At 45.6% G+C, this 24,759-nt stretch overlaps 1 protein-coding gene and 3 long non-coding RNA genes across 29 annotated transcripts in view; 2 read left to right on the top strand and 2 right to left on the bottom strand.

Moving 5' to 3' along the window:
• Positions 1-24,759, top strand: part of HNRNPUL1 (heterogeneous nuclear ribonucleoprotein U like 1) — a 48,723-nt gene that overhangs the window by 6,205 nt on the left and 17,759 nt on the right. For 23 of the 25 annotated variants that reach the window (XM_077982959.1, XM_015124009.3, XM_077982966.1 and 20 more), the window contains exons 2-7: positions 1,709-1,831; positions 6,497-6,650; positions 8,532-8,605; positions 10,351-10,490; positions 13,185-13,284; positions 15,245-15,357. In XM_077982959.1, coding sequence (XP_077839085.1) covers positions 1,714-1,831; positions 6,497-6,650; positions 8,532-8,605; positions 10,351-10,490; positions 13,185-13,284; positions 15,245-15,357 — 699 coding nt within the window. In that variant the 5' untranslated portion in view covers positions 1,709-1,713. The remainder of the gene's footprint in view (positions 1-1,708; positions 1,832-6,496; positions 6,651-8,531; positions 8,606-10,350; positions 10,491-13,184; positions 13,285-15,244; positions 15,358-24,759) is intronic. The other 2 variants (XM_077982961.1, XM_077982971.1) reach the window with 1 other exon arrangement.
• Positions 10,274-15,154, bottom strand: LOC144337551 (uncharacterized). Of its 2 annotated transcripts, none has more exons than XR_013410757.1 (2): positions 13,840-15,154; positions 10,274-11,029 (listed from the first exon to the last, which is right to left on the bottom strand). It is a non-coding gene; the product is annotated as an uncharacterized LOC144337551 (long non-coding RNA). The 2 variants fall into 2 exon arrangements; XR_013410758.1 differs by having other exon boundaries at positions 12,453-15,136.
• LOC144337537 (uncharacterized) lies at positions 19,743-21,982 on the bottom strand. The gene is made up of 2 exons (XR_013410740.1): positions 21,699-21,982; positions 19,743-21,563 (listed from the first exon to the last, which is right to left on the bottom strand). It is a non-coding gene; the product is annotated as an uncharacterized LOC144337537 (long non-coding RNA).
• LOC144337533 (uncharacterized) lies at positions 21,677-24,165 on the top strand. The gene is made up of 2 exons (XR_013410736.1): positions 21,677-22,700; positions 23,628-24,165. It is a non-coding gene; the product is annotated as an uncharacterized LOC144337533 (long non-coding RNA).

A 24,759-nucleotide genomic window follows, 5' to 3' on the forward strand; every position in this document is an offset into this window, starting at 1 on the left:
GTGATCTGCTCACCTCAGCCTCCTGAAGTGCTGGGATTACAGGCATGAATCACTGCACCAGGCCTCAGGGCAGGTTTCTAGTAGGACTGGGAAATGGGGGGACTGGAAAGGTTAAGGAGTAAGTAGAAGGGATTCTGGCGTAAGAATTTGTGGAGTTTTTCCGAAAAGAGGGCACCATGGGACTTGGGGCTAAGGGAATGAGGACAGAAATGAGGTAACAGTGGAGACAAGATTTGGGATTGGCATTGGATACTTGTTCATAAGAGATAGAGTTTCCCGGAGGGAGATAACTCGAGTGTGGATTTGGGATAGGCAATGGCCTAGAGATTATCTAGGATCCAGGTGCTGGAAAGAGAACTTCCCATTGCAGAGACTTGTGAAGAAAGGAGTGGGCCTGTGTGTGTGTGTCTAGAGCAGGAGGGACCGTGGCAGGAATGCCTAGCAAGAAAGGGTAGTGGGGTAGTAGTTACCTGGTGGTCTGGCCAGAGAGTCGTCTCTGAGAGGAAAGCGAATTAGGTGCTTTGGAGCGTAGATTCTAGACTCAGACAGACTTCGTTTCAAATCTGGCTTAAAGATATTGGCAAGTCACTTCATCTCTGTGAGCCTGGTTTCCTTACGTGTAAAATGGGGTTAATCAACAAATAGTGTGTTCGCTCTAGCCCCCGGGGGTGTTATGAATGAAATCGCATGTGTGAGGGGCTTAGCACTGGGCCTGCCTTTTGTTAGAAGGGGGATGTTTTAGGGAGTGGAGAAGGACCCTAGAATCATAGCCTCTCCAGGAGAGGCTGCCTCTGTGGACACAGGAGAGATGCTCAGGAAAAGAGGCTTTGTGGGAAGCGGAGTACTGCGCTTGGAGCCTGGAAGCAGCAGAATAGTTGGAAAGGGCCCTGTGTTCCAATTAAGGAGATAATGCTGTTTCTTCCTCTCTCCGTTACTTGCTACAACAAAGTCCTTTGAGCCCCCTTCATGCCTTCCTTAAGCCCTCCTTCAACCTTGGTCAACAGACCTGTAGCAAACCACGTGACCTGTGACTTTCTTCGCTTTGGGCTGCACCTGGTTTGTGCCCAGATGTATTTATCCTCTGAGAAGGTATCCAGTCAGTTAGCAAGTGGCAGAATAGTCTCTCCTTCCCTTTGGTTCTGTCCCATGGCTCCTGGCATAGCCAGTAGTAGGGCCCTTGGGGCCCTGACTGAGAGCTAGCCCCTGGGGAGGAAAGCCTGTATGCTGCCCATCCTAGCTTTCTAAAATTCTCTCTGGGTTGGGCTGCAAGGTTCTTGAGGGAATCTCTGGTTTTAGTTCCACCTCTGAGCTTTCACATGTGTTATCCCAACCCCAGTAACATTCTCCATTCTCATCACTGAGTCATCACCTATGTATCCTTTGAGTCAAGGCTTATCTGTTATTTTCCAGGTCCCTTTCTTAGCTCCTGGTACTACTTTGTAGCCTTCAACACAATCATATTAAATTTTTGCATGTATTTGTTTTAAGATTTGTCTGTCTCCCTAAACTGAAGGCTTCAGTGGGGCAAGTTTGTCTTCAGCTGTATCCCAGGCTCTGGAGTATAGTATGCACTCCATGAATAGTTAATATTGTTATTCTTACCACTCTTAAGTTGAGCTCCTGGGCCCACAGATGCCTTCTGGACCCTTTGGTCCAGGGTTCTCCATGAACCGCCCCTCTAATTGGCCATTTTTTATTTTGTTTTAAGATGCCATGGACAATATTACCAGGCAGAACCAATTCTACGATACCCAAGTCATCAAACAAGAAAACGAGTCCGGCTACGAGAGGAGACCACTGGAAATGGAGCAGCAGCAGGTCTATCGCCCAGGTAGGAAAATACACATGTTTCATCTCTTTGGATGGAAACAGAATCTACGTGGAACCTTTACCCTCTGCTTAGAGTGTGTCTTCCCAGAGAAACTATGCATCTTTTTTATTGGGGAATTCATCTAGACTTTGTCACTCTGGCAAGAATTGTTTAAAGGAAAGATCTCAGTCCTACTTCCAAGTGTTGGGAGAGGGGAGGTTCCATGGTATCTGTATGAAAGTGATGTTAGTCGGTGGCTCAAGCCTGTAATCCCAGCACTTTGGGAGGCTGAGACGGGCGGATCATGAGGTCAGGAGATTGAGACCATCCTGGCTAACATGGTGAAACCCTGTCTCTACTAAAAAATACAAAAAATAAAATTTGCCAGGCGTGGTGGTGGGCGCCTGTGGTCCCAGCTACTTGGGAGGCTGAGGCAGGAGAAAGGCGGGAGCCCGTGAGGCAGAGCTTGCAGTGAGCTAAGATCCGGCCACTGCACTCCAGCCTGGGTGACAGAGCAGGACTCTGTCTCAAAAAAAAAAAAAAAAAAAAGTGATGTTAGTATCAGCCCGGTGCGGTGGCTCACTCCTCTAATCCCTGCACTTTGGGAGGCCGAGGTGGGCGGATCACCTAAGGTTCGGAGTTCAAGACCAGCCTGGCCAACATGGTGAAACCCGTCTCTACTAAAAATACAAAAATTAGGCCCAGCGCGGTGGCTCAAGCCTGTAATCCCAGCACTTTGGGAGGCCGAGGTGGGCGGATCACGAGGTCAGGAGATGGAGACCATCCTGGCTAACACGGTGAAACCCCGTCTCTACTAAAAATACAAAAAATTAGCCGGGCGTGGTGGCGGCCGCCTATAGTCCCAGCTACTCGGGAGGCTGAGGCAGGAGAATGGCATGAACCCGGGAGGCGGAGCTTGTGGTGAGCAGAGATTGTGCCCCTGCACTCCAGCCTGGGCAACAGAGTGAGACTCTGTCTCCAAAAAAAAAAAATACAGAAATTAGCCAGGTGTGGTGGCGGGCACCTGTAATCCCAGCTACTTGGGAGACTAAGGTAGGAGAATCACTTGAACCCGGGAGGCAGAGGTTGCAGTGAGCCAAGATCGTGCCATTGCACTCAGTCTGGGTGACAAGAGTGAAACTCCATCTCAAAAAAAAAAAAAAAAAAAAAAAAAGATGTTAGTATCAGGACCCTGGAGAGTTGAGACCCCCTAGACTAATGTTTGAATCTTATTTAGGATCCTAGAATGGGGGAGCCAGAAAGAGCCTTCTAAGTCTAATCTGGTATTTCTCATGTTCTGAAGATTATTGTTCCAGGGGATATTATTAGGGGATTCTCAGAAAAGGGTTCCTTAGCCAAATGTGTCTGGAAAATGTAGCATGTGCTGTATCATCTCTTGGAAATTCACTATGCTCGTTAGAACATTAAAGGCTCTGAGAAGTCCTGAATTAAAAAAAAAAAAAAACAGCTGTGTGTCAAGCCTCAAGCCAGGTGTGCTGGCTCACACCTATAATTCCAACACTTTGGAAGGCCAAGGTAGTAGGATCATTTGAGACCAGGAGTTCCAGACCAGACTGGGCAACATAGTGAGACCCCTTCTCTACAAAAAATTTAAAAATTAGCCAGGCGTGGCTATGACTGTGTACATGCACACACCTATAGTTAAAGCTACTCAGGAGACAGAGGTAGGAGGATCACTTGAGCCCAGGAGTTTGAGGGTGCAGTAAGCTATGATTGCACCACTACACTCCAGCCTGGGTGACAGTGTAAGACCCTGTCTCAAAGGAAAAAAAAACTAAAAAGTAGGTCAGGGCGTAGTGGCTCGTGCTTGTAATCCTAGCACTTTAGGAGGCCAAGGCAGGAGGATCACTTGAGCCTAGGAATCCAAGACTAGCCTGGGCAACATAGTGAGACCCCTGTTGTCTTAGAAAAAATTAAAATTTGACTGAGCACGGTGACATGCCTGTAGTCCCAGCTACTCAGAAGACTGAGTCAGGAGGATCACTTGAGCCCAGGAGTTCGAGGCTGCAGTAAGCTATGATTGTGCACTGCAGTCCAGCCTGGGCAACAGGAAGACTTTGCCTCAAAAATAAAAACAGGCCGAGTGTGATGGCTGTTACATGCCTGTAATCCCAACACTTTGGGAAGATTGCTTGAGTACAGGAGTTCAAGATCAGCCTGGGCAACATAACCCTGTCTCTTTAAAAAATAAAAATATTACCTGAGCGTGGTTGAGCATGGTTGCACATTCCTATAGTCCCAGCTACTCTTTTTTGTTGTTTGTTTGTTTTTGAGACAAAGTCTCACTCTTGTTCCCCAAGCTGGAGTGCAATGGCGCGATCTCGGCTCACTACAACCTCTGCCTCTCAGATTCAAGTGATTCTCCTGCCTCAGCCTCCTGAGTAGCTGAGATTTCAGGCGCCTGCCACCATGCCTGGCTAAGTTTTGTATTTTTAGTAGAGATGGGGTTTCACCATGTTGGCCAGGCTGGTCTCAAACTCCTGACCTCAGGTGATCTGCCCGCCTCGGCCTCCCAAAGTGCTGGGATTACAGGCATGAGTCACTGAGCCCAGCCAAGTCCCAGCTACTCTTGACGCTGAGGTGGGAGGATGGCTTGAGCTAGGAAGTTGAGGCTCCAATGAGCCGTGATGGCACCACTGCATTCCAGCCTGGGCAACAGTAAGCCTCTGTCTCCAAAAAAAAATTTTTTTTAATTAAATTTAAAAACCTTGTGTCGTCGTGGGCTGGTGTTGCTGAAAATATTTTTTTTTTTTTTTTTTTTTTTTTTGAGACGGAGTCTCGCTCTGTCACCCAGGCTGGAGTGCGGTGGCCGGATCTCTGCTCACTGCAAGCTCCGCCTCCCGGGTTTACGCCATTCTCCTGCCTCAGCCTCCCGAGTAGCTGGGACTACAGGCGCTCGCCACCTCGCCCGGCTAGTTTTTTGTATGTTTAGTAGAGACGGGGTTTCACCGTGTTAGCCAGGATGGTCTCGATCTCCTGACCTCGTGATCCGCCCGTCTCGGCCTCCCAAAGTGCTGGGATTACAGGCTTGAGCCACCGCGCCCGGCCGAAAATATTTTTTTTAATGAAAAATAGACAAAAAACCTTGTGTTGTATTGTTTAAACTTAGGATTTCCCAAGCATGTTAAGTATATATTTTTATAGAACAAAGTTCCCCGTGTTGCCAACTCTCTCCTTCCTTTTTTTTTTTTTTTTTTTTTTTGTTGAGACAGAGTCTTGCTCTGTTGCCCAGGCTAGAGTGCAGTGGCACGATCTTGGCTCACTGCAAGCTCCGCCTCCCAAGTTCAAGTGATTCTCCTGCCTCAGCTTCCCGAGTAGTTGGGACTACAGGCATGCCACCACGCCCAGCTAATTTTTTTTGTGTTTTTAGTAGACATAGGGTTTCACCATGTTGGCCAGGATGGTCTCGATCTCCTGACCTCGTGATCCGCCCACCTCGGCCTTCCAGAGTGCTGGGATTACAGGTGTGAGCCACCACGCCTGGCCTCTCCTCCCCATTTTATAGATTGAGGAGTTGGCTTGTCCGATGGCAGAGCTGGGGCTAGAACCTAGGAAACTTGCTCCCAGGCTAGTCCTTTTGGTAAATAAGCAGCATTCCTTATCATTTGTGCCTTACTATTTGGAAAGCAGGGTCCCACTATTGAGAACTGATGGAGCCCGGACTGACCCCCAGTTTTGTGCTGCTCTTACTGTGTTGTGGCCCCCCAGTGCCTTTTCTTAGTGTATCTGGTTGATTTTGTCTAATGCCATTCTGGTTCATCCACAAAGTTAAATCCCCAGACATTTCTTGTGGGTGGCTCAGAACTTTAATGAATGTAGGTTAAACTGCAGATTTGTGTCAGGCTCTGTGAGACTTGTAGGATCATTCAGCCCCAGGAGAATATTTTCTGTGCCGTTATCCACAGACATTCATCAGGAGCCCTGTGTGAGCCCAACCTATTGCTGGGAACCAGGGAGGCTCTCTTCAGGATGGCTGAGCACCATCCCTGCCCTAGAGAACCAGGAGCCTTTTCCGAGTGATGTGATCCACATGCCAAAGCTGGGGAATGATCCAAAATGGTCTGGGGTTGAATGCAGAAATGAGTAGATGTGAATGAGCCTCGGCATCAGGGATTAACGCTGTGGGAGAAATTAAGCTAGCCTACATCTATAGTTTGCTCTTGGTTCGGCACTGATTCCTGGAGTCTGCCTGAGACTAGGACTTACCCATGGTCCACAGCACGGTATCCCATCCTGACTTTCTGTTAGTGGTATGACTTAAAGAGGTTATTGCACCTATAGGATGGCTTAACCGGAGTGATTCTGGCCTCTGTGGGTAGGGCAACTAAAGCCCGTAGAGTTAGCTGCAGGACCACAATACCCTGTTGAATTCATCCTCTCCCCCTCCCTTGCTACACTGAAGAAGCTTTGTAAGAACTGAGGTTCTTCGGGAGGAGAAATTGGAGAATGTAGGGTCATGGCATCTCAGATCCTAGCCCTGTTCTCCAGTACGGCCTCCTTGGTTGGCTCAACAGGCTTCTATTGAACTCAGCAAGCTGCCTGTGCCCAGCCCTTCATCACTGTAGTGAGGATCCTGCTCACATCTCCCAAGGGAAAAGGGACCAGAAAAGTGATAGCTGGGGAGCTTGCAAGTGTCTTGACCGTCTGAATTTGTCCTGACAATAGAAATGAAGACAGAGATGAAGCAAGGAGCACCCACCAGCTTCCTCCCGCCTGAAGCTTCTCAACTCAAGCCAGACAGGCAGCAATTCCAGAGTCGAAAGAGGCCTTATGAAGAAAACCGGGGACGGGGGTACTTTGAGCACCGAGAGGATAGGAGGTGGGTGTATGAGGCAGCAGTCACCCTTGCTCTGGTAGGTCTCTATATCCATAGCCTCGTGCTTGCTGGGGACATTTGCACTAATCTAGAGGGGCTGAGTAGAGATTCCCTCTGCTTTCACACTCTTTCTGTTCCTTCCTGTGCTTACTACCAGATTCAACTTTCCTAAACTTTTGGTCCTTCCCCCAGTTCCTCCCTTCTTACCTGCAGGGTAACTTGTAAATATCTTAGACTTTTCATGTGTGAGATGCCAGCCTGCCTTTTCTGTCCTTTGCCTTACTGCCCCTGCAGTCAGCTGCTTGATATCTGTAATGAAAGAAAGATCTGTTTCGTAACACTACTCCCAAACACACATCCTCTTCCCATTCATCCGCTCGTTCAGTCAGCTCTCATAGTGCTGTCACGAAGTGCCCACTCTTGGGCTGGACACTAGCAACATAAAGATGGGCAGTGAGTTTTGCCTTCTGTTGTTCCAGTATGGGGACTCAGACACATACATAAGTAAGCCACAACCTCTGAGGTGAGTAGTCAGGATGCAGGTAAGTTTCAGGAGCTCAGAAGAGGCAGCAGCCTCTGCTTTGGTCATTTCTCTTCCCTAACAAGCCCTTCCTTCCTTTCCCTCCAGACCAAGTCCTTTCCTTCCCTCCTTCCTTCCTTCCTTCCTTCCTTCCTTCCTTCCTTCCTTCCTTCCTTCCTTCAGCTCCTATCTGAAGCCTTTTGCAATTATGAAAACTAGCAATGGCCACTGTACTCACCTGGATTAGTCATCTGACACATTCTGTTTCCTATCTGGCAGAGTCCACCTTCTTACTAGCTTGTTACTCTCTGAGACAGGGCCTGGATGTCCCAGGCTATGACTTAAGTTAGGACATGGAGCCCACCTCATATGGTGTTCTTCCACTGCTTGCTACAGAGCAGAGGCCTAGAAGCTACTTGCTGATGGAGAGCAGAGGAAGAACACTCGCTCTGATCCTGGGCTGGCAGGGAAAGTTTCGTAGAATGGACTTAACATATGATGAGCACAGACTCATAAGATGAGTCTCATGAGTCTCCTTCATGAGTGGGACACTGGGCAAGTCATTCTGCTTCTCTGAGCTGCTCTTCAGGAAAGAGACTCATCTGTGTTAGCCCTGGCCTGGCGAGGCCAGAGGGGCCCTCCACCAGAGGGAAGGCTGCTGCTGGGAGAGTCAGCAGCCAAATGGGCATGGGCTCCCCATCTGTGCATGCAGTGCACTGTGACCACCCAGACTGTCCAGGCAGGACCCTGAGTGTTAGTTAGACTCTACCTTTCTACCCTTCTTCCTCATTCCTGTACAGCAGAAACCAACAGTGTTAAGTCCCTTTTTTAGTGTTTTGGTAGGAAAATGAATATCATTTATAATTTAGGACACTGAAAAAAATGGGTCATCTCAAATTCTCTCAGATGTAGGATTTTAAGAAGCCTGGTACATGGATAGATAGTAATTATTGGGATTTATCTAGGCTCTTGCACATGCCCCTTCCTGGACAGCACCCTTTTGAGATACCACAGCCTCCAAACAGTAACGGAGATCAGTGTGGAAGTGGTTGTCAACATGCAGAGGGTATGGATTAGAATCTTAGGGTGTAAAAAAAGAGCAAAAAAGTTCCCTAAATGATTCTGATGCCCCCTTCAGCAGAGCATGCCCTCTCCAATCCCTGTCTCCACCCTAGGAGTTGATGGTCATTGCTCTCATTGCAAGGATGTATGGTTCCAGAGTTCTTTTGCCCACTTCTGTGGGAAGAAATGGAGATTCAGGAAGCAGTCTGGAGGCCACTTGTAGATTATAGCAGAACATTCATTTTCTTTCCTTTGTGCTCATGTATTGTTCTTGTGTGACTTAACCCCCGTTTCTAACACAGGGGCCGCTCTCCTCAGCCTCCTGCTGAAGAGGATGAAGATGACTTTGATGATACCCTTGTTGCTATTGACACCTGTAAGTCTTTGGAGTGCCCATCTAATTCTGCCTTATAGTCAGTATGGGGAAATTGTGTCTTGACCTTCACCAGAATCCCTGCCTGGCACCGTCCAAAGACATTGTTAGTCCACATGTGACACACAGCTTAGCTCTGGAGCAAGAGTCCTGGTTTGGAGGCAGAAGACCTACTCCCAACTCTAGCAGTGGGACCCTGGGCAAGTCATTCTACTTCTCTGAGCTTCCCTTCAGTTAATTCTGCCGTAATAACCTCAGAGGACTTTCAGGGAGACTCCTCAGTGGATACAGGAGCAATTTGGAAAACCCTGAACTGCCCTGTACACACAGAGGTTGTCATCTAATCAGGAAGGGAATCTGAGTGCTGCTGGGGAAACTTAACTCTTTTGACAACTAGTTCCCGTTTCCATCAGCTGCTCACGTTCTTGGTGAAACCAATGTCACTGTGTCCTCTGAGGCACAAACCTGGCCCACCCTGCTGTCTGTCCTCCACTTCAGCTTTCTTTCCACTGGATAAGTGGCTTTCACCTTTGCTGCGCATCTGAGCATTTGGAGGATTTCTTATAAAGGTCCTTTTCCTCAGACCTCCTAGTCAGAGTCTAATGAAGAGCCTGTGAATCTAAATTTTTATATGCACCCAGAAGCCCAGTCAGGTCTGAGAACACTGCACTTCTCAACAGAGCAGAAGATAAGCAGCAATTTATTCATCTATTTCTACAGAAGCTTATGTTTATAAAGCACTGGCTACATGCTTTTGTAAGAGATAAAGATATATACGGTCTCTAATATCGCAAGCTCTCAAAGACAAAATCTACCCAGAGTAGAGGTAAACATTGTTTAAAAAGTGTTGGGGGGCAGTGGTTCATGAGGCAGTGTCTGATGAAATGGAAATGTACCGACCACAGTGGTCAGCCTTCAGAGAAAGGAGAGTGCCTCATGGGAGGGATGGTCAGGAAAGGCTTTCTTGGAGGCATGACTGGTTGCTTGAATATTGAGAAGGGTAAGAGCAACAGTAGGAAAATCCTAGGCCTATGAGAGGAATTAGGAGCCTATGGGGCACCTGGGCATTGGTTCCTGGGTGGCAGGTGTGGATCAGGGTCAGATCCCTGTATAGCTGTTGGAAACAGAAGTCTGGTTCCCAACTTGATAGAATTAGCACAGAGGGCGGAATATATGGTGGTGGTGATCAACCTTTTTGTATTCTAAAATCTAGTTTGAGTCTGGGCAACATGGCAAAACCCTGTCTACGAAGAATATAAAAATCACCCGGGCATGGTGGCATATCCCTGTAGTCCCAGCTACTCAGGAGGCTGCAGTGGGAGGATGGCTTAAGCCCCCAAGATGTGTTCACTTGTGTACTCCTGGTCAGCACTTGGGGAACTTCCCTCTGCCTGTTTCTTAGGACTTTTAAAACATCAACCAGGTCGGGCATGGTGGCTCACGCCTGTAATCCCAGCATTTTGGGAGGCTGAGGCGGGCAGATCACCTGAGGTCAGGAGTTCGAGACCAGCCTGGCCAACATGGAGAAACCCTGTCTTTACTAAAAAATACAAAATTAGTCAGGTGTGGTGGTACATGCCTGTAATCCCAGCTACTCAGGAGGCTGAGGCAAGAGAATCGCTTGAACCTGGGAGGCAGAGGTTGGGGTGAGCCAAGATCACATCATTGCACTCCAGCCTGGGCAAAAAGAGCGAAACTCCGTCTCAACAAAACAAAAACATGAACCAACTGGGCTTTTTCCTTCACAGATAACTGCGACCTCCACTTCAAAGTGGCCCGAGATCGGAGTAGTGGCTATCCGCTCACAATTGAGGGCTTTGCCTACCTGTGGTCAGGAGCCCGTGCCAGCTATGGGGTCAGAAGGGGCCGTGTGTGCTTCGAGATGAAGGTGAGTAGGAACAAGAGAAGGGGAAGGTCAGAGAGGTCCGTCCATTGTAATATCCTGACACCAGCCACCTTGGTCAGAGCTACAACTGGAAAAGAGACTGGATCGTGCAATACTGTGTCCAAGCAGACAAAACTGTGATGAACTCAAGAGAACTACATCATTGCTAAATATCATATCAGAAAAGCAGGCCAACCATACATTGCTTCATCAAGCAGATATTTCCTTGGTGAGAGTTGACCCAGGTATTGTATAGTCAACCAGTGTAGTGATGACATGTTTGTAGAACTGAGAAAATACGTTGTTTGGAAGAAAAGTGATCTAGAAAGAATAGACTCAGGTGTCACTTAGTAAAGGGAGGCCAGAGGGAAAACAGGACAAAGAACTGCCAGCTTAGGCCAGCATCTGCTGTGATCTCTGCACCGTTCCATGTCAAGTTATGTTTATGAAAATAATACATGCTCATGTTTAACAAAAGTTTAGACAGCACAGAAGAGTACAGGATAAAACAGGTTATTCTCGCCGGGTGCGGTGGCTTACGCCTGTAATCCCAGCGCTTTGGGAGGCTGAGGCAGGTGAATCACGAGGTCAGGAGTTCAATACCAACCTGGCCAAGATGGTGAAACCCCGTCTCTACTAAAAATACAAAAAATTAGCCGGGCGTGGTGGTGGGCACCTGCAATCCTAGCTATTCGGGAGGCTGAGGCAGAGAATTGCTTGAACCCAAGAGGTGGAAGTTGCAGTGAGCCGAGATCATGCCGCTGCACTCCAGCCTGGGCGACAGAGTGAGACTGTCTAAAAACAAAAAAAAGCCCAGGTTATTCTCATGTCCTCTCAGTCTCCATCCTACTCCCTGGAGGGAACTTCTGTGTTAACAATTTCTTATCTATTTGTGTATCCATACTTACAGATGATAGCTAATACTATAGAGCTCTTTGCATGCACAAGATACAGCACCAGGCTCTTTACATGGATTATCTCCATTAATCCTCATAGTACCGTCTGAAAACAGGTACTGTTAGCCCCAGTTTTTAGAGGTAGAAGCTGAAACACAGAGGGTTATATTTTATTGACCACGACATCACTGATGTAAGTTGCACATTATTTTATGTCCCTCTCATAGAGAAACACTGCCAACTAAATAAACTACACAGTGTTTTCTTTTCTTTTTTTTTTTTTTTTTTTTTTTGAGATGGAGTTTCACTCTTGTTTCCCAGGCTGGAGTGCGGTGGCATGATCTTGGCTCACTGCAACTTCTGCCTCCCAGGTTGAAGCAGTTCTCCTGCCTCAGCCTCCCCAGTAGCTGGGATTACAGGCATGTGCCACCATGCCCAGCTAATTTTTGTATTTTTAGTAGAGATGGAGTTTCTCCATGTTGGTCAGGCTGGGCTTGAACTCCTGACCTCAGGTGATCTGCCCGCCTCGGCCTCCCAAAGTGCTGGGATTACAGGCGTGAGCCACCGCACCTAGCCTACACAGTGCTTTCTCATCACATTTATTTTGAGATGGATCCTGATTTCAAAGATGTTGAAATGTGTATCTGAAAAGCCAGTGAGGCCATAGGTAGACACGGATATTCGGCAGTCTAGTAGTCTCTTAATACGAAATTAAGTCAGAAGGCTTTTTTTTTTTTTTATTTTTTAACTTGATACTGTATCTTGGACATTTTTTCAATGGCAGTACATTAGCCCAACGTACTGCTTTGCTCCCTTATTTATTTATTTATTTATTTTTTTAGATGGAGTTTCACTTGTTACCCAGGCTAGAATACAGTGGCGCAATCTCTGCTCACTGCAACCTCTGCCTCCCGGGTTCAAATGATTCTCCTGCCTCAACCTCCTGAGTAGCTGGGATTACAGGTGCACGACACCACGCATGGCTAATTTTTTGTATTTTTAGTAAACACAGGGTTTCGCCATGTTGGCCAGGCTGGCCTCGAACTCCTGACCTCAGGTGTTCACCCACCTCAGCCTCCCAACATGCTGGGATTACAGACGTGAGCCACCATGCCTGGCCTGCTTCACTCTTCTTAACTGTTGCATCATATTTTGTGGCATGGATATACCATAATCGGTGCCTTATTGATATTTTTCTAATGTTAAAATATATACACACACATATACACACACATCTAATGCTGCACAGAATGTTGCATACACAAATATATTCACATATACATAGACATACTTGTACACATATTAGCGTTTCTGTAGGATACTGAGTTATAGAGCATGTGCATTTACAGGGTTTTGTTGTTGTTGTATAGATGGGGTCTTGCTATGTTGGCCAGGCTGATTCCTAACTCTTGGCCTCAAGCCATCCTCCTGCCTTGGCCTCCCAAAGTGTTGGGATTACAGGTGTGAGTCACCATCCCCAGCCATTTACAGTTTTGACAGACTTCTAGATTGCCCTCTAAAGACACTGTACCAGTTTATCTTTCTATCAGATGTTACGAGAGTCTCTTACACTAAAAGATAACTGTATTTTGAAATGCCTGTCTCTGTGGCCCTGTACTCTGCTGATCCCTTTGGAGGCCCTGGCTTCTGTTCAGTAGGCTCTTCAGAGCTGCTTAAATGCTTCTCCAGCAAGAAAAGCCATTACTTTCTTTTAATGCCTGATGTGCTTCCTTCTTATATTGCCTCATAACCTACAGCCTCCAGAGAAGCAACCCTGAGCCCTTTTGTCCTCTTTCCTTAGATCAATGAGGAAATCTCTGTGAAGCACCTTCCGTCTACAGAGCCTGACCCCCATGTGGTCCGTATCGGCTGGTCCCTGGACTCCTGCAGCACCCAGCTAGGTAAGGAGGGGTCAGCTATGCAGTCCAGAGAAGAGAGTGACTGTCCCTACCCTTGGATTCTCAAGCCTCCTAAGCTTCCCTTTCTAGTGTCAGACTTAGAATAGAACTAGAGTGAAGTGGAACAGGTACAAGGATTAGGTATATGCCACTCTCTCTGTCATGCTGTATTCAACTCAGAGGACTATGGTCATGAAACAACTTTTCTGTGAAGAATCAATTCTTATCCTTCATCTTTTAGGGGAGGGTCCAAAGTTCTCTTTAGGAATCTATTCCCTTTCTGTAAAAAGGATCAGTGTCTCCTGCCCTTAAACCAAGCTGCAAATAAATTCCCAAGCTCCATTAAGTTCTGTGTGTATTTTCTGTCCAGAGCCTAACCTAGAGGAAAAAGGGGAGCAGAGACCAGTATTAAGTTAAAAAATAAAACAGAGACCAGGGCTAGTTGGGAGAGGGGTAGGGGCTGCCTATTGAAAGATTTTGAATTTTGTGGGTCCCCATCCTCAGACTTCAGTGACCTTCTGGTCCTAAGTAACTGATTATTCTGACCAATTCTGACACCTTCTGCCTTCCGTTTATGATCATACAAATGTTTCAATTATGAAAATAATATGTGTTGCTTATAAGAATTCAGGCCATACAGAAAGGGAAAAATGAAAATCCTTCCTAAACTTGTGAGATAAATTAACCAATGTTAACATTCCATTTGTAGTCTTCTGGACATTTTTTTTTTGTACATATCCAAACTGGATCACACTAGGACTACCTTGTATAGCCTTGTTTTAATATATGATGGGCATATTTTTGTAAATAAATACAACTTTTTGACTACTGCATAATTTTCCATTTTATAATTGCATTATTAAACCAGTCCCCTTCTGTAGCTCATTTAAATTCATTGCAAATTTTTGCTGTTTTAACACTTGAGCCATTATCCTGGTCCGTAATTGCCTGACCGCTTAAGACTAATCTTTAAAAGTAGATATATTCGCACTCATAAGTGTTTGTTTAAAAAATGTGTTCACATGAACTTAGAGAGTGGATTAATAGATGATGGAGACTCAGAAGTGTTAGGGGGTAGCAAGGGGGAGGAGGATGAGGAATTGGTTAATGGGTACAATGTACGTTTTTTAGGTGATGAATACCCTAAAAGCTTGACCACTATGCAATCTGTGCATGTAACAAAATTGCACATGTACCCCACAAATTGGTACCTCCTCAAAAAGGTAGATATATTACCACAAAAAAAAAAAAGACTCATAGGTCATCTCATTTTATCTCTGTCTCCATTTTGAGATGTAGGTGGTGGCAGTTGATAGGGATGGGAAACAGCCCAGAAGGGTCAAGCACCATATCCAGGGTCACACAGCTGGTTCATAGGAGAACCAGGCCTGGTATTCATGCTTGTCGGCCCCTGCTTTTCTAGCAGCATATTCTTTGGGTTCTGCCCAGGAATCTCTAGGTCAGGTGTCAGCCAGAGCCCTTGGAATCTCTCAGTTATATCACATCAGCACCCAATTCTGTAACCTGAGGAAATACAGTACCTTTCCTAGGGGTCAGTCCTCATGGTCTCGAGGAGCAAAATCCAGCCCCTTCACTGATTTCTACCACGAGTAGACTGGACTGAATATTGGGTGTCACAAGGAAGGGTTGCATCTCAGCATACAATTCTCCTCCATCCCAGCTCCTGTCTTCCTTTCCTCCCTTTCTTTTCAAATTTCCCTTCTGTGCAGAGTAATTCAGTTGAGCTACTCCCAGACTGGACAACGAAACCCATCAAGCCCTCCAAAGTTCATCATTAAGGGCTTCCTTTCACCCTTCCCCATCCCTATATTAAAAAGGCATCTGATTAATAAAACCAGTAAAGAAAATTATTTTTTTCTTCAAAAATAAAAGTATGTGGCAGCCATTGAGGCTGTTATGACCATCGCAGGTTTAACCTGCCTTTGCCTATTTCTTCCGTCAGGCGAAGAGCCTTTCTCCTATGGCTATGGAGGCACTGGGAAGAAGTCCACCAATAGCCGGTTTGAAAACTACGGAGACAAGTTTGCAGAGAACGATGTGATTGGCTGCTTTGCGGTGAGTGCTAGCAGCCTGTGGGAGTTGGCAGAACCAGATGTTGGGCTACAGACTTCTTTTTCAGGATACCTCTATCCATTGTCTGCCCCATATCCAGCCACTCTCGCCATACTTCTTTGTCTCTGCTTGACAGACTGGAATGTTTACTGTCATTTTGTGGGAAATTCTGTCATTCCATCTCCTCTGGTCTCGTGTGCAAAGTTTTCGGATGACACTCTGAAGAGGTTTGCAGACTTCAGGTGTGCATAGCCTTCCTCCATTCCTAGGTACCAGAGTGACATTTTCTAAACAAACCTAGGAATTTCTTATCTTTCATTGCTAGGAAATAGCCTGTCTGCTCTTGAAGGCAGTGGTATTGGCTCTTGCCCCATGTTGGCATCATCTTATCCCAAAACTTCTCCCTTTCTTCATCTCACATTGGTTGAGCCAGGTTTCCTACAATGGACTGCCTTCTGGAAGAGTAGAGATGATGCAAAACAGAACAGCTGCTGCTGCCATACTTCAGTCTTTGAGAGCAGTGAACAGCAGTCACCATGCTTTGCAATATGGCTGTCAGCTCTGGGCTGGATTCCCTGGACCCAGTTCTGTTCTTCCACTCAAGCCCTGGGCAATTTACACTCCTTGTTTTTCAGTTCCCTCTAAATGAGAATCTTTGCCCCTACCTCAGAATTTCGTATGGAGTCATTAAGTTAATCCTTTAAAAGCACTTATAATAATGCCTGACACACAGTAAGTGCTCAGTAAATATGACTTAATACTGTTAACATTAGGAGTTATAAGAGATGTTTGTAAAATGTGCTATGAGGCCCCAGAGGAAGTGACTACCCAGACGGATTCATCCTCTGAGGCTTGTTCTTTTGCCTTCCTTCATATTTGTACACACATACTCTTTTTTTTTTTTTTTTTTTTTTTTTGAGATGAAGTTTTGCTCTTGTTGCCCAGGCTGTAGAGCAATGGTGCGATCTCGGCTCACTAGTATCTCCGCCTCCTGGGTTCAAGCTATTCTCCTGCCTCACCCTCCTAAGTAGCTGGGATTACAGGCTTGCACCACCATGCCCGACTAATTTTGTAGTTTTGGTAGAGACGGGGTTTCTCCATATTGGTCAGGCTGGTCTTGAACTCCCGACCTCAGATGATCTGCCCGCCTTAGCCTCCCAAAGTTCTGGGATTACAGGTGTGAGCCACAACTCTGGGGCCCTTCTTCTTTTTTTAACTTTGAGATAAATTCAAACTCAGAGAAAAGCTTGAGAATAAAGAATTCTTATAGGGCCTTATCCAGATTCTAACATTTGCCACATTTGCTTTACCATTTTCATGTTTATGGTGTACATACACATAGAGTTAACTCTTCAACAACATGTGTTTGAATTTCTCTGGTTCACTTATGTGCAGATTTTTTTCAATAAATATATTGGAAACTTCTTTGGAGATCTGCAACAATTTGAAAAAACAGACAAATCATATAGCCTAGAAATATCAGTAAGATTAAGAAAAAGTTAAGCATGTCATGAATGCATAAAATATAAGTAGATACTAGTCTATTTCATCATTTACTAGCATAAAATATCCACAAATCTATTACAAAAAGTTAAAACTTATCAAAACTTGTGCACACAAACACAGACTACATGGTACCATTCACAGTTGAGAGAAATGTAAACAAACATAATAGCACAGTATTAAATCATAATTGCTTTTCCTTTGTTTTTTGTTTTGTGTTTTTTGAGACAGATTCTTTCTCTGTCACCCAGCCTGGAGTCTCGTGGCACGATCTCAACTCACTGCAACCTCCAACTCCAGGGTTCAAGTGATTCTTGTGCCTCAGCCACCCGAGTAGCTGGGATTTTTTGTTTTGTTTTGAGACGGAGTCTTACTTTGTTGCCTAGGCTGTATAGCACAGTGGTGCAATCTCGGCTCACTGCAACCTCTGCCTCCCGGGTTTAGGAGATTCTCCTGCCTCAGCCTCCTGAGTAGCTAGGATTACAGATGCCTGCATTTTTAGTAGAGATGAGGTTTCACCATGTAGGCTAGGCTGGTCTTGAACTTCTGACCTTAGGCGATCCACCCGCCTCGGCCTCCCAAAGTGCTGGGATTACCAAGTATGAGCCACTGCACCTGGCCTAATTTTTGTATTTTTAGTAGAAATGGGGTTTTACCATGTTGGCCAAGCTGGCACTGTGTGTTGTACATCTTCATGTGAGCAGTTCTTTTCAGTAAATTGTGTATCACAGTAAAAAGTGATCTCTCGCAATTCTTGTGTATTTTTTAATTATGTTTACTGCAATATTGTAAGCCTTGAGTAACACCATGGGATCCAAACAAAGTGCCACTAGTGATGCTGCAAGTGTTTCTCAGAAACAGAAAAAAGTTATGACATTACAAGAAAAACTTGAATTGCTTGATAATGCACTGTAGGTTGAGGTCTACAGCTGTAGTTGCCTGCCATTTCAAGATTAATCCAGCATAAGGACCACTGTAAAAAAAAAAAAAAGAAAACATTCCCGAAGCCATCACTACTGCTATGCTAGCAGGCGCTAAAACCTTGCACTTTTTATCATATATTGAGAATGCAGGGCGGACACTGTGACTCACACTTGTAGTCCCAGCACTTTGGGAGGCCAAGGTGGGCAGATCGCTTGAGCCCAGGAGTTGAAGACCAGCTTGGGCATCATGGCGAAAACAAACTTTTAGTATTTTATAAACATAAAAATTAATTGGGTGTGGTGGTGCACACCTGTAGTCCCAGATACTCAGGAGGCTGAGGATCGCTTGAGCCCAGGAGGTTGAGGCTGCAGTGGGGTATGATTGTCCCACTGCACTCCAACCTGGATGACAGAATGAGACCCTGCCTCAAAAATAAATAAATAAATAAATAAATACTGCAGTTTTGTGTAGGTACAGGGTGGCTATAAGAAAGGCATACCTGCCAGGTGCAGTGGCTTACACCTGTAATCCCAACACTTTGGGAGGCTGAGGCAGGCGGATCACGAGGTCAGGAGATCTAGACCATCTTGGCTAACACAGTGCAATCCCATCTCTACTAAAAATACAAAAAATTAGCCGGGCGTGGTGGCAGTCGCCTGTAGTCCCAGCTATTAAGGAGGCTGAGGCAGGAGAATGGCGTGAACCCAGGAGGCGGAGCTTGCAGTGAGCCGAGGTCGCGCCACTTCCCTCCCTCCTAGGCAACAGAGCGATACTCTTTCTCAAAAAAGAAAAAAAAGAAAGGCATACCTATAGGCTATAATTCAAGAAAAGTGAAGTCATTATATGACAACATAAAGCAAAAGAAAGGTGAAAGATCTAAAGCTGCTGAATTTAATGCCAGCAAAGGATGGTTTAATAACTTTAGAAAGAGGTGTGGCTTAAAAATTGTTAACAGGAAAGGCAGCTTCTGCCAATCAAGAGGCAAGAAACAAGTTCCCAGGCATCATTAAGATATAATTGAAGAGAAAGGACATCTGCCTGAACAGATTTTTAATGCGGAGTGCAGTGGTATGATCTCAGCTCACTGCAACCTCTGCCTCCCCAGTTCATGCTATTCTACCTCAGCAACCCAAGTAGCTGGGATTACACATGTGCACCACCACACCCAGCTAATATTTGTATTTTTTGTAGAGATGGGGTTTCACCAAATTCCTGAGCTCAAGCAGTCTGCTCTCCTTGACCTTCCAAAGTTCTGGGATTGTAGGCCGGAGACACCACGCCCAGCAAATTCTGTCAGATTTACGATCAGGACTGTTGTTACTTGTAAAGCTGGTAACTCTCAAGCCCTGAATCCTCAACACCAGTTGCCAGTCTTTTGGTTGTACTACAAGAAGGTGTGGACAATGAAAATACTTTTTCTAGATTGGTTCCATTGATGCTTTGTTTCTGAAGTTAGGAAATACCTTTCCAATATGTGGTTCCCTTTTAAAGTTCTTTTGATGTTGGAGAATGCCACCAAGAACCCCATGAGTTTAGTACAGAAGGGGTCAAAGTGGTTTACTTGTCCCTAAACAATGGGCTAACCCTTGAACTTTGCAGGGGTTGGGGCACCAACCCCCATGTAATCAAAAATCCACGTATAGTTTTTGACTCCCCAAAACTTAACTACTGGCTGAGTGCAGTGGCTCACACCTGTAATCCCAGTACTTTGGGAGGCTAAGCTGGGCGGTTCACTTGGGCCCAGGAGTTCAAGACCAGCCTGGGCAACGCAAGGAAACCCTGTCTTTACCAAAAATGGAAATAAAAATTAGCTGGGCCTGGTGGCACATGCCTGTGGTTCCAGCTACTCAGGAGACTGAGGTGGGGGGGGGGAAAGCAAACTAATAGCCTACTGATAACATAAACAGTCAATTAACACGTAGACTAGTGTCTACAATTTTTTTTTTTTTTTTTTTTTTTAGACGGAGTCTCGCTCTGTCACCCAGGCTGGAGTGCAGTGGCCGGATCTCAGCTCGCTGCAAGCTCCGCCTCCCGGGTTTTACGCCATTCTCCTGCCTCAGCCTCCCGAGTAGCTGGGACTACAGGCGCCCGCCACCTCGCCTGGCTAGTTTTTTTTTGTATTTTTTAGTAGAGACGGGGTTTCACCATGTTCGCCAGGATGGTCTCGATTTCCTGACCTCGTGATCCGCCCGTCTCGGCCTCCCAAAGTGCTGGGATTACAGGCTTGACCCACCGTGCCAGACCCTAGTGTCTACAATTTTTATGCACTCGTGACATACCTAACTTTTCCTTATTTTTTTTTTTCGGTATTTCTAGTCATAGGAATCAGAGTTTTTTCAAATTGTTGCGAGTGTCCAAAAAATATTTTCAGTATATTTATTGAATGAAAAAAGTGTGCATGTAAGTGGACCTGCCCAGCTTGAAGCCAGTGTTGTTCAGAGTCAGCTGTGTTTTCATCTGACCCATTTGAGAGGAGGTTGCATATATCGTGTCTTCATTACTTCGGTCTGTATTCCTTGTATTCCTTCCTCCTTTTTTTTTTAATAAATGAGACAGGGTCTTGCAGCATTTTCACAGGCAGTGATCCCTCTTCTAATCAGCATGAGAATTTTGACTTGCTTTGTTTCCTGCCTTGGCTAGTTCACCCCTCCTTAGGCAACCTGATGGTCCCTGACTCTCAGGAGGTCACCATATCAATGCCAAACTTAGCCGATCGACATAGTGCACTATAGCCCAGAACTGGGCTCAAGCCATCCATCCCAACTTAGTAGCTGGGACTGCAGGTGCACGGCACTGTGCCAGGCTTGGTGTCTGCTCTTTTTTTTTTTTTTTTTTTTTTTTTTTGAGAGAAGTCTTGCTCTTGTCTCCCAGGTTTGAGTGCAATGGCTTTATCTCGGCTCACTGCAACCTCCGCCTCCTGGGTTCAAACGATTCTCCTGCCTCTGCCTCCCAAGTAGCTGGGATTAAGGCGCCTGTCACCACGCCTGGCTAATTTTTGTATTTTTTAGTAGAGACGGGGTTTCACCATGTTGGCCAGGCTGGTCTCCAACTCCTGAGCTCAGATGATCTGCCCGCCTCGGCCTCCCAAAGTGCTGGGATTACAGGCATGAGCCACCATTCCTGGTTGGTGTGTATTCTTTTTTTGAGACGGAGTCTTGCTCTGTCGCCTAAGCTGGAGTGCAGTGGCGTGATCTCGGTTCACTGCAGCTTCTGCCTCCCAGGTTCAAGTGATTATTTTACCTCAGTCTCCCAAGTAGCTGGGATCACAGGTGCACACCACCATACCTAGCTAATTTTTGTATATTTAGTAGACACGGGGTTTCACCACATTGGTCAGGCTGGTCTCAAACTCCTGACTTTGTGATCCGCCCGCCTCGGCCTCCCAAAGTGCTAGGATTACAGGCGTGAGCCACCACACCCAGCTGATTCTTAAGAGTAAAGATATTAATGACAGTAAAGTTATTACATTTAAAACTTGATATAATGCTATTATCTACTATACATTCAAATTTTGTCACTTGTCCCAACAATATTCTTTCGTCCAGCTGATTTTCTAGTTCAGGATCTGATCTGATTGGGGATCACATTGCATTCTCTTGCCATGTGTCTTTAGTGTCATTTAGCCTGAAACAGTTTCTCAGCCTTTCTTTGCGTTGCAGGATCTCAATATCTTTTTTTTGTTTTGTTTTTGAGACAGAGTTTCGCTCTGTCACCCAGTCTGGAGTGCAGTGGCGCAATCTCAGCTCACCACAACCTCTACCTCCCAGGTTCAAACGATTCTTCTGCCTCAGCCACCCGAGTAGCGGGGACTACAGGTGCGCACCACCACACCTGGCTAATTTCTGCATTTTTAGTAGAGACAGGGTTTCACTGTGTTGGCCAGGCTGGTCTCGAACTCCTGACCTCAGGTGATCCACCTGCCTTAGCCTCCCAAAGTGCTGGGATTATAGGTGTCAGCCACTGCGCCTGGCCCTCAATATGTTTTTAATAAAACATTTTAAAAATGAAAACTGTGTTTATACTCTACAGATTGTTCGGTTTTAAACCTTGGATTTTTTTCCCATGTAACAGTAAATCTTGGCCATCTTTCCCTGTCCACATAGACAATATATAGATCTAGCTTAGTCAAAATTGTTTCTTAATAGTTAATCATTGTGAATTGATTTTTTCAAGAATAGGGTTTCCAAAAAAAAAAAATCAAGGAATGTAAAAGGGGATACAGTGTAAAGTCTTCTTTAGACACCCACCCCCGCACCCCACCCACCCATTTTTCACATACACCCTCCCCACTCTTTTTTTTCATCTCTCTCTTTTTTCTTTTTTAAACTTATATGTCTTGGGGATCTTTTTATTTAATTAATTTTTTTTGAGATGGAGTTTTGCTCTTGTTGCCCAGGTTGGAGTGCAATGGCACGATCTCAGCTCACAGCAACCTCTGCCTCCCAGATTCAAGTGATTCTGCCTCAGCCTCCCACATAGCTGGGATTATGGGGATGTGCCATCCCACCCGGCTAATTTTGTATTTTAGTTTCACCATTTTGGTCAGACTGGTCTCAAACTCCCGACCTCAGGTGATCTGCCCTCCTTGGCCTGCCAAAGTGCTGGGATTATAAGCATGAGCCACTGTGCCCAGCCTTGGTGGGGATCTTTTTATGGCACTACCAAGAGAGCTTCTTTGTACTTTTATATTGTCTGTAGTCATTGTGTAACTACCATAATTGATTTAACCTAGTCCCTTCCTTTAGTGGACATGTCATTACTTTTGCAGCTTTGTATTTAGTGACTGTTTAATGGCTGTCTAGTATTCTGATGCAGGGGTCTGGGTACCCTGCTTTAATTTAGCCCGTCTTCCTGTTAGTGGCTCTGAAAGTTGTTTCCTGGAACAGATAATGCTGCTCATCTTTTTTCCATTTACTGGAGTAACTTGGAGATCTTTTTGTAGCCCCACATATGGATCTCCTGTGCAATTTAGCCACTCCTACTTCCCCATTGGAGCACATTTTGCTGTGCTGGCATGAGCATTTGGCACATACAATTTTGCATTCTTGGGGAATGTATTTCTTCTTGAAAGTTAGATTCTGAGTCAAAGGTATATTTTTAAATTTTGATAGCTACCACCAAGACTACACTCCAAACACGTTGCAGTAATTTAACTTGTCACTGTGTGACAGTGTTTGCCAAAGTCTTTTCTATCAGAGTATGAGGTTCTTTGGGTATGTGGCAGTATGGAACCTAGGCCTTGACTCTTGCTTCAACCAGAACATCTCTTCATCCAGTCTTAAGATTCCTTGTATAGTTTTCTTTGTTCAGAAGCTACCACAACTTTAAAAAGGCTCAGAGTGAGGAGTTGGTGGCAGTGTAAAAATCATTGGTCTCCTGGAACAAGACGGGAGGACATTGGTGTCAAATCTCAAGTTCTCAATTTGCAAAACAAAAAGGCAAAACAGCCTTCCAAGTGAAGAACAGAATAACCCATTTCAGCAAACCATAAAGAGTATGATACTTAGAGCCTCGGGATAACAGAAAGAGGTGTGAGACGCCAGACTGTAAAAATTGCAGGCTCTGAATTATGCCAGACTTCAGGAGTTTGAGTCTTTAGGCCTGAGACTGACACAGAAGTGTTTTAGCAGGAACAACACAACTCCGCTTGCCTCTTGGTCAGATGGCTCTGTTGGTGGTAGATTAGTTGGTTGAGGGCGCTGGTTTTGTGCATTATGGTAAGTTCATATAGTGAAGCTGGTGGCCATAAGGAAGGCTAACACCTTTACACAGTCATATCTGCTCTCCATGGTCTTTTTTTTTTTTTTTTTTTTTTGAGAAGGAGTCTAGCTGTTGCCAGGCTGGAGTGCTGTGGCGCGATCTTGGCTCACTGCAACCTCCAACTCCCTGGTTCAAGCGATTCTCCTGCCTCAGCCTCCTGAGTAGCTGGGATTACAGGCACTCGCCACCATGACTGGCTAATTTTTGTATGTTTAGTGGAGGTGGAGTTTCACCATGTTGGCCAAGATGGTCTTGATCTCTTGACCTCATGATCCGCCCGCCTCGGCCTCCCAAAGTGATGGGATTACAGGCGTGAGCCACTATACCCAGCCGCTCTCCATGGTCTTGACGTGGGCGCATGCTTAGAGATGAACAAGCATGAGGGTGTCTGACACAGAGCTGCGCCCTGTGAGCACTGAGGAGGTTAATGGGGGAGCTGGTCAAGGGAGGGTGCTTCTGTCGATTCTTGAAGGGCAATTCCCAAGGTGGTCACCTGAATAGAGAAAGAAATTGTACTTTTATATCAGAGACTGAACCTTGTATTTTGCTTCTGTCTGCTATCTAATCTCACATTTTGAGTCTTTTCTTCTCTGAGATGGGCATTTAGAAAAATATTTACCAAAAGTTTTAAAAATATAAATTTTAAAGAGGACAAAAACACTAAGAAAAAAAAAGAGCCTCTCATATCCTGCAGCCAAAGCGATGTTTCCAAAACACAGTTTTGAGCAGGCTGCTCCACTATTCAAAATAAGTCAGGGACTCTGCTCTGCCACCAGCATCAAGTTCAAATTCCTGTGGTAACTTAGAATCCCTCACGTGCCAAGGTAGGCCATGTCCCCTCCCAGCACTTCAGTCCCAGCCCCTAATTTCTAGCACAGTGCCTGGCATCTTGCAGTGATAGCTAACATTCCTTGTGTGCTCACTGTGTATTAAATGTATTAGCCCATTTAGCAGAATAAACATAGGCTGTATAAAATATTATTACCTCCCCCCTTTTTTGATAAAGAAACAAGATGAAGTAACAAAGGCCACAAGTTAGTAAATGGTAGAACTGAAGCCATCCACCTTCTAAAATGGGCTGGGCGCAGTGACTCACACCTGTAATCCCAGCACTTTGGGAGACTGAGGCAGGTGGATCACCTGAGGTCAGGAGTTCGAGACCAGACTGATCAACATGGAGAAACCCCATCTCTACTAAAAATACAAAATTAGCTGGAC

The sequence above is a fragment of the Macaca mulatta genome, chromosome 19 (assembly GCF_049350105.2).
Source record: "Macaca mulatta isolate MMU2019108-1 chromosome 19, T2T-MMU8v2.0, whole genome shotgun sequence".
Classification (NCBI taxonomy): Eukaryota; Metazoa; Chordata; class Mammalia; order Primates; family Cercopithecidae; genus Macaca; species Macaca mulatta.